Source organism: Botrytis sinoallii (assembly GCF_014898435.1).
Source record: "Botrytis sinoallii strain Bc 23 chromosome Unknown BSIN_012, whole genome shotgun sequence".
Classification (NCBI taxonomy): domain Eukaryota; kingdom Fungi; phylum Ascomycota; class Leotiomycetes; order Helotiales; family Sclerotiniaceae; genus Botrytis; species Botrytis sinoallii.
In genome coordinates, this window is record NW_024066039.1 from 918,831 (window position 1) to 928,743 (window position 9,913).

At 39.3% G+C, this 9,913-nt stretch overlaps 1 protein-coding gene across 1 annotated transcript; it reads left to right on the plus strand.

Annotated features, from left to right (window-relative positions):
* Positions 1-6,783: 6,783 nt before the first annotated feature.
* Positions 6,784-9,632, plus strand: EAF02_007278 (uncharacterized protein; the record flags this gene model as incomplete). Its single annotated transcript, XM_038903326.1, has 10 exons — positions 6,784-7,230; positions 7,372-7,416; positions 7,532-7,627; positions 7,685-7,792; positions 7,897-8,134; positions 8,221-8,314; positions 8,407-8,624; positions 8,725-8,832; positions 8,946-9,116; positions 9,313-9,632. The coding sequence occupies exons 1-10, from the start codon at positions 6,994-6,996 to the stop codon at positions 9,630-9,632; spliced, it is 1,635 nt and encodes a 544-aa protein (XP_038756805.1). The 5' UTR covers positions 6,784-6,993.
* Positions 9,633-9,913: the final 281 nt, after the last annotated feature.

Sequence of the window (9,913 nt, forward strand, 5' to 3'; positions counted from 1 at the left end):
CTTTTGAAATAGAACTCCCAAGTATTTTGCAGCTTCTAATACAATAAAGTTTCTTATAATCCCTGAATCTATTATGGCTTATTATATTTGTCTGTTTATTTTGATCTTACAGTATATCTATCCTACTTGTCCTATAGCATTCAATTGCTAAGTAACTGTTTTTTGTCTGTTTCATTGGATTGTTGATTTCTTATCTTTCTTTTCTTAAAAAACCATCTGATTACTTCTTTATCTAATCGATAGATTCCATAGAATTCATCATAGCAAATAATCCAGTTTATTATTATATAATCTGCTAGTATCTCTCCCTTAATATATTCTTTTATTACCAACAATAATAAAGTTCAGTAGTACTCCTATTCCTATAAATCTACTACATTCATACCTCTTGGTTTCACAATAATCCATTCAATAATTTCTGGAATTCTTTACTAATAAAAATCTCAATTTTTTTGATCTTAACTAAATATTCCTAGAATACAAAGATAATATTAAATTAGCCTTTACCAAACTTAGATTTAAAATTGCCTTTCTTTCTTTTATCTTCGTACTTCAGCAATCCATTACCCAGTACCCTACTTTTCCATATTCAAAATATAAATTGTTTTTCTCGCCTTTATTTTTTCTCTATATCATCATTCCCATTCCTATAATATATAGCATTTAGTTCTATAAGATCCCTATAACTCTATATACTATAATATAGTCTACCCTTATTCTTACAATAACACCCTTGCTTATAATTTGTCTAAAGCTTGTATAATCGTTGAGTTTGTTTATACCTATATAGACAATCATCAGCATTAATAGAGCTTTTGATTAATCTATTCAAATCATTATCCTCCCCTTCCCTATCAAATTCCAAACATACTTCTGATTTGAGTTCTTTATAATAATAACTTATAATAGCAACCTCATCCCATTTAATTATCCCCACATATCTTCAGAACTCCATAGCATACTTCAATGCTAATTCTATCTGTTTGAAATTAAAGATCTTCTCTTCCACTACCTCTAACTCATTAGAGTTTCCAAAGATCCTACAGATTTCTGTCTTGAATCCTTCAAAACTATTGAAGATAATCTTGTAAGCTATATACATTCCCTATTGTTATACTCGAAATAGTCACACAGATATAGCTAAATCCATTTATTTATTTTACCTTTGAAATACAACACAACCCAAATACTCTTAGATTCCTTTTCAGTAAACTTGTTTTGATTAAATTTAAAATAGATTTCGAATTGTAATAAAAAGATATCGAGTTTTTTATCAACTTCCTTAATACTTGTCTAATAAGGCAATTTTAAATATTTCGTTAATAATAATCTTCTTAAAAGCATTAATTATTTTGATATTATTGAAATTGCTTACTAGAATCTATTAGCTTCTAGAAAACCATTGACTGCTATACTAGCAGTTGGTATTGAATCGGTACTTGAAGCAAAAAAAATACTTAAAGTATTACAGAAGCTGCCTCTAAAATCATATAAAAGTATCTAGAGATCTCTCGAGATGATTTAGATTAAACTTCAAATAGGAATTCAATAAGGTTGTAATTGATTGCAATTCTTATAACTATAATAATAAAACTAATAATTATTCTTAAGTATAAAGCTTTATATTATAATAAAACCTATTCCCTTATATAAATCTTCATTTTATTTAGATAACTGGAATAGTTAGTTACTCCTGAAACACTATCGTTCCTGAACTATCCATTACAAAACACTAATCCCATAACTCTTGATATCCTAGCTTATTCTTTTGTCCTAAGGCTAATCCCCTAAAACATTACTAATTCTAGTAAAGCCTTCTTGCTTATTGTATTCTATCTTTTCTAGAACCTATTATTCTGGAAACTATATTCTAGATTTCTAAAATATCCTATAACTAATATTATATATATACCTAAGGCTTTCCTTAAATACCTAGTGTCTCCTGGTATATTGCAGCTGAATCACTGAGGCCTATAATACCATTATAGCCTATAAGTTGGTGATTCTACAGCCTGTTACTAATCCGTTGTAACACCCAAGCGATTACATGAATTACCTTGGCATCATCTTTACAGCATCGATTCCGATGATTTTACTCGCAATTGTCCAATCAAAGATGCAGCTTCGAAGTATAGAGTATTGGTGTGATAAATACAAGCTTACGAGTCAGTGGTGATTGTGTAGTAGTCTTATCACCATCCAATTCCTCCGAGATTTTTGGATTCCTTTCTACCAGTCGATGGAGAGTGCACGTATCTTCTTAAGGATATCTGCATGGTGATAGTATCACCTATGTGATATTGGTTTTGATTCTTTTGCAACATAGATATCAATGGTTCGGAGACGCCGTGCTTTACGGATGATGGTGATGGATTGGGATCTTGATACTTCTCTTGTTCATCATCCTTAATTTCTCATTTGCAACCCATTTAATTCAGCGATCGAGTGTTTGCGTTGCTTCTTACTAGATCCATGATCTGGAAACATCTGTTCAAGGGAAGTCTGGAATTCAAGTCAAGTGCTTTGCAATTCAGTGAGGAGCAGTACCCGATGTGGTTCGTGTCATGAATGTTAATGCAGTGTTCTCTTTTTTTCGTTTTATTTCCTCTTTATTCTGTGTGCGGCATACACATTTTTAGAACCATCAACCTTTCTCAGTATGAGAATTACGCACTCAAGATATTCACGAAGATGGATATCGATTTTCGCACAACTGAATCACAAACATATCCAGATCCAGCACCATATTCCAAGAATATCGGTACACCGAAACTCTGAGATTAGTACATGTGCTCACATTTTCGATAGAGTCTACTTCGACCATCACATTATCTCTCCAAAGCAACGTTCACAAATTAAAGCCCTGAAAGAGTTGCGATACATCGATTTCTGCAACACCAAAATCCATGCATGTGGCATATATGAAGCGCTGACAATTCAACTCTCTACCACATGTCTTCAACTCAAAGCACCACCCACCAGCCTCATTACCATCTATCCAAGCAACCCATGAACAACCTCAACGTTGATACAGGAACCAGGGGTTCACTATCTCGGCTGTTTTCCCTCTCCAACGAACCTCTCAATACCTAAAACATTCGTGCTTGGATCATCCTTGCACGCCTGCACTGGGCATGCCAAGCTTCCGGATAAAAATGGGCGGCTGCCGGAATACGAAAAGCTGCTGTGTTTTGATTCGTCAATGGGTTGGGTTTTTGGGATGTTGGATTGGAGGTGTTTCATGGATTAGCTTGTTGTGCGTTTTATTGCTTCGGTAACCTTAACGGAATTCTTGATTGTGAGGTCGGGGCCAATATGCTGATTGCTAGTTTGGATGTGTTAAGTTTATTTCTGGCTTCGCTGCTCTGGTTATTTCAGAGCTTTACTTTGACTTTGCTATTATGTTGGGTTTTATTGCAGGCGGCATATCCTTATGGTGAGTAGGTTTGTCAGCTAAAGCGCCTGAGATGGAAGACAGATAACGCACACATTAAGCTTTCGCTCTCCCGGTCAATTCATTTCAATGCAATTCAATTCAATACTTATATCTATCTACCTCGCATCTCTAGAATTATCTGGTATAAATACCTACTCAGCCTTGTGTACAATTTGGCGATACACATTCTCCCCTTCACCATTTCGCATAAGCGCGCGAAATGTTGGAGATTAGTAGCCTGGGACTATTTGATTTCGAGTCTGGATTTGCTCTGCTACGAGAGGTTTTCTTTAAAGCTTCATACAAAAAATTGTTTATATGATGAAGTAGCATCGTCGCGGGAAAGAGATGGAGGTTGCGAGAATGACGTACATGATATGGTATGAGATGATATTCAATATCAGTATCCGGCAAGCGATGCACATCTAGTAGATAGTGAGAGGTGCGATGAGAATACATGTGGATATGTATATATCATTCAGTCAAGCAGATGGGAAGCTTTATGCATAGAGGTAGGTGAATGGTGCGATGTGTAATAAAGCGCATTTTAATAATTAATGGAGTTTATATGGAGAAGGGTGGGTGAATGATGCGATGTGCAACAGAGATATGGATGGATATGGATGGTAGTGTAGAGTAGGTATGGTGTTGTGTGGAGATGGGAATGGAGGTGGTGGATGAGGATGTGTGAATGAGGATGTGTGATGGAGTTGGAATGGTGAGAATGGTTGGTGTGTGGAAATTGGGGGGTGGAGTTGATGAATGAGGGTTGTGTAACAAAAGTGCGAGTTATATCGAGATGGAAGGAAGTTACGCTGCCTAATTGTATGGGGAGAGAAAGAAGGGGGCAGGGGAAGCGGGGAGTTTCGGGTGAATGGTGAGGTTTGTAGGGGATTTGATTGGGTTTTCTTTTGTGGGTTGGTTGCTTTGGGGGAAATGGAGAAAAGAGGAGAGGAGGTGAGGGGAGAGGCGGATGATGGGATGAGCGATGTTTGAAAGGTGTATCCGGTTTCTTCTTGTGGGAGGGTGTGTGTGGCGTGTTTCTGTACGTGGAAAGTGGTGGGATTTTAGGGTGCAAGATGGGTGATGTGTGGTGTGCGCTGAGAGATGAAGAATAGACGTGCGAGTAGGTAAAGTGTTGATTTATTTTCATTTGGTGAGGTGGGTAGGTAGGTAGGTAGATAGGTAGGTAGATACTTTAGTCTGTCTGTCTGAATGGATGGATGGATGGATGGATGGATGGATGGATGGATGGAATGCCGGGAAGTACAGGTACAGATATGATATCCTTTCTATGGTATCGCATCGTACAATTGCTGAGTAGCATAGATGGAAGATGCTATTGCGAGGATAGTAAAACGATTATCGAAACCCCAATGTCTATACAAGGAATAGATGTACTGCGATTGAAGAGGAGAAGAGATGATTGAGAATTTGTTTTCTCGATGTGTATCAATCCCATTAAGATGATAGAGGGTCTCTCTCCAAAGATCTTCATTCTTTCTAAGCTTCGATGGAGAGTTTATGAAATGTGGAATTTTGTCAGATCTCTGTCTTTGAGTATTTGTATTTTTGTGGGTTTGTGAATTGTTTTTTGTGCTGAAGTTTGGCATGACAAGGTTTTTTCTTCTCAACTTATCTGCACATTTTCCTTCATTTCTTATTCTTCAGAGTGAGGGCGAGTAGGAAATCCATCGGGAGGGACAAACCAGTTCCTTCCTTCGCACCGTTCAAAGTTCAAAAGTCGCGACGATTTATCCCGACCATGAATTCAAATTCCGTTCTTAAAATCCTGGACCAAAGCAACAATCAATATACACTCTTCCAATGTAAACAAGTCCTGATTGTAGCGCATAAACGGAAATCCTTTTCCGACGCGGTTCAAAGCACGTGGTTTATGATCCGGGTGATCAGGTACCATCGTGCGCATTCTGCAGATGTCAGGGAGAAAGTCATGGGAGATGGACCACGTTTATTCGGTCCGTTTCGGAGACCCAAGTGATTTGTTCTTCTTTCGTCTGCAGTTACTGATGATCTGGATCGGATGGCTTGAAGATGTGGTGTAAAAACCTTCTTTCGGAAGGTGCGGAAGGGAATTTTGTCCTCGGTATTTATTTGTGATTTTGGGTGGGGAGAAGGGTGACGGCATGCAAAAGGGAATTGGGTTGAGAATTAGATATGTTCAATTGATTTGATTTTGAGAGGTAAGAATTGAGGATTGAGAGGTAAGAATTGAGAATTGAGAATTGAGTGCAGAGAGGAAATAGATAATTGATCAATTGAAATCAATAAAAATGTTTGATCACGAATACAATGCAGATAGATCTTTTTGGAAATGTCCCAAGTCTACACTTACACTACATTTTGACATCTGATTTTTGTTTTTGGCTGTTACCCCACCATTGTGGGGTGCATCCCTCTCTTTTTTCCTCGGGAGTTGCGTGGTCTGAGATGGATTTTGGACGGCATGGGAGACTCAACTAGGATCCATGGATTTTATGGCTTTAACTTGATCCATCATGATTATAAGAGTGATGATGAATCCTGAGATGGAAAGGACCGAGTACAATGAATGGAAAGAATCCAAAGGTTGGATTGTGCAATTGAAGAAGTCTTCAACAATCATCATGTGCTTTCACGGATCGGATGGATGATGGATACTTTGCAATGATAATGATAATGATATGATTAACATATATTGTTAATTTGATGGAAATTAACATTGACCAGGCATGGCCATGTAAATCGAAGTTTATACGTTCTTTCCCAACGGTTTGCAAATTCTATTTGATTGATGATATCTTATCGAAACTCTAACTTCCTGCGCTCACATCTGATTTATTTGAGTTTAAATAGAACCACTATCACGTTGAAAGATCGGCGAGATAATGTCTGACTTGAAAATTCCTTCGTATCTATCATGACAACGTGGTAAGTATTCTCATTCTTCGACATGATCTTTCTAAACCCAACACGCTTGGGTTATGGAGCCTATAATATCGACCATCCTTGAATTCTCTTCCCGTGAGAAAAATCTCTCGTACTCGCATGTCATTTCATCACTTTGAATTTTCTACTATTCCCCTTCAAGAACGGGACGGGTATATACATACATACATACATACATACATACATACATACATACATACATACATACATACATACATACATACATACGCATACCCAGGCACACATGAATATATCCAGACTCGGGGTACATTTATATGCACTTTATGGTCGACTGCATGAGTGTGAGTGTTTGAGGGTATAAGTGTGACAGGAACCCTCGGGTGATATGTGCTTTTTTTGACTTTCAGTTCATTTTCCCAACAGGGATTTGTGTTTCACTTTTTTGGTCTCAGGATTACCAATATCGATTTCTTCTTCTTCTTCTCTTAGCTCCGTCTCTGCTCCGTCTCCGCTCCGGGATTCTGGATTATATTCTGTTTGTGTGTGTGAGAGAGAGATTTTTATATCAGACTCTCGCATCCCATCACATCCATTCAATCCCATAGTATACCGACCTTCACCCCCCTCCTCTCTTCTCTCATCTCACCATGAAACCCATCATCTTCCTCCAGCATCTCCTCCTCCTCTCCCTCAATCTATCTCCCATCACCGCCCTCTCCGCCGCAGACTGGCGCGCACAATCTATCTACCAAGTTGTCACAGATCGCTTTGCACGCACAGATGGATCGACAACTGCGGCGTGTAATGTGAATAAGTATTGTGGAGGCTCGTGGAAGGGGATTGTGGCGAAGTTGGATTATATTCAGAGTATGGGGTTTACGGCTGTGAGTTTTTTTTTTTCTTTTTTCTTTATCGCGGGAGTATGTGGGATGGGGGTGGGATGGAGTGGATGTGCAGAGGAAAATTGGGAAGAGGATGGGAAAATAGGGAAGTCTAGTGGAATAATGCTGATACAATCTTGATAGATTTGGATTTCCCCAATTGTGAAAAATATCGAGGGAGATAGTGTGGTATGTTCTAATCACCTTTTGCTCGTTCCCGATTTGGACTCGACGAAGCCTGAATGATTGTTTCAACCGGTCCCTGAATTCGGAGTTAATGGAAATATGTTAACACACGAATTAGGATGGTTCAGGTTACCATGGCTACTGGGCCCAAAATATTTACCAAGTAAACCCCAATTTTGGTACTTCGGCAGATCTTAAAGCGTTGTCTGCTGCTGTGAGTATTCTCTGATATATATGTTGAGAGTGGTTTGCTGATGTAATTGTGAAATAGCTACATGCTAGAGGTATGTATTTGATGGTTGATGTTGTGACAAATCACATGGCATATATGGGTAGTGGATCGAGTGTGAATTATAGTATCTACACCCCATTTAATTCTGTGCGTTCTTTTCTTACTTGAATCCATTTCCTCAAGATTTTCCCCGGATACACCCCCAAAAGCTTTTGTGAAGTCTCCACACTCTCCAAATCTAACACAAACAGAAATCATACTACCATTCCCCCTGTCTCATAGACTATAACAATGTCACCTCCATCAAAGTCTGCTGGGAAGGCGATAACATCGTCTCACTCCCTGATCTGCGCACAGAAGATGCAAATGTACAGGCAGAGTGGAATTCGTGGATTGGAGAGTTGGTGGCGAATTATTCGATTGATGGGTTGAGAGTTGACAGTGCGCAACAGACGGGAGTGGGATTTTTCCCGAGCTTTCAAAGTGCTGGTGAGTTGTTTTTCATTTGTGTCGAAAAATGGAAGAGGGATAGTAGAAGTAGAATGACGGAAGGATTAAGCTAATGGTGAATATAGCGGGTGTATATATTGTTGGAGAAATTTACAATAGCGACCCGACATATGTATGTCCGTACCAGAATTACATGAATGGAGTTCTTAACTATCCTGCGTAAGTTTTCGAGATATTTCTCCACGATCTCTCTTTACTCCTCTCTCTTTCTATGAGAGCTACATAAAATGCCGCCACTAACTTTCATTTAGCTACTACTGGATAACCCAAGCTTTCCAATCCACAACCGGTAGCATATCCAACCTCGCAAACGGAATCAACACGATGAAATCCACCTGTTCAGACACCACGCTTCTCGGTTCCTTTATCGAAAATCACGATGTAGCTCGTTTTGCCTCTTTGACATCCGATGCTGCGCTTGCGAAAAATGCGATTGCTTTTACGATTCTAGCGGATGGGGTACCGATCAGTAAGCAAATTCCTATTTCATTTCCCATTTTTCTAGAAAATAAGTATCTTCGATCTTGAAACTTGAGAGGCAAAACTAACCGTGGGATTTTTTTCCACAGTATACCAAGGTCAAGAACAACATTTATCCGGAAACGGCGTGCCCAATAACCGCGAAGCCCTCTGGCTGAACTCAAATTCATATTCCCAAACAGGAGTATACTACAAGCGTGAGTTTATCCCTTCCGATTATCCTTCTCTAATCCCAACCTCACCTTCCGATCCCCCTCTTCAAAATTATCATCTCACCAAGCGATTCCATTAACACCACTCACAACCATAGTCATCGCATCCGTAAACCAAATCCGCAACCAGGCAATCTATGTAGATCCCACCTATCTTACATATAAAGCATATCCGGTCTATAGCGATTCGCATACGATTGTGATGAGAAAGGGATTTACGGGAAAACAAATCATTGCGGTGTTTAGTAATGTAGGGGCTTCGGGGAGTGGTATGTGGTTATTTCTTTTCATCTTCATATTGATTTACATGCAGTTGCATTATTCTCTACTGTATATCCCTCACATCATTTCCTTGCTCTCTATCCTTTTATCAAGATCTAACCTCCAATTCAACCTCATCTCTATTCATATATCACTTCTCCCCCCTAAAACAGAACCTCAAACTAACACTCCCTCCTCTCAAAGCGTCCAACCTCACTCTCACCACTTCCCAAACGGGATTTTCAGCAACATCACAAGTCACGGAAATCTTAACTTGTGGATCATATACAACGAATGGGAGTGGAAGTTTGGCGGTGCAGATCGTGGGGGGTGCGCCGAGGATTTTTACCCGAGGGCGAGGTTGGTGGGGAGTGGGGTTTGTGGGTTGTAGGTTGGAGGGTTTGGAGGAGGGGGGAGGAAGGGGAGAGGGAGGGGAATGGAGAAGGGGAAAGGGAAAGGTGGGGAAGGAGATTAGCGAGATTTGGAATCGGAAAAAGGAGTACAGTTTTGAGGGTTCTTTCTAGGGAAGGGGAGGGGGTTTGTGGACATACATATTGTCACGGATCGCACCCAATCGCAGCTGCGATCACTCACGTGCGCGCTTGCGTACATGCACGATCACATGTATATAGCTAGTATATAGAAGCGCTCTACAAGCGCTTTGCTCCCGATTCTGTAATTATAGATTCTAAGAATAAATTATATTCTACTCTTGTAATTCTTTTAAGGCAAAGTGTTACATTATTTACAATTTATTATATGATCGTATGGCTATCTGGTGGCTGATTAAATAATACCTTATAAC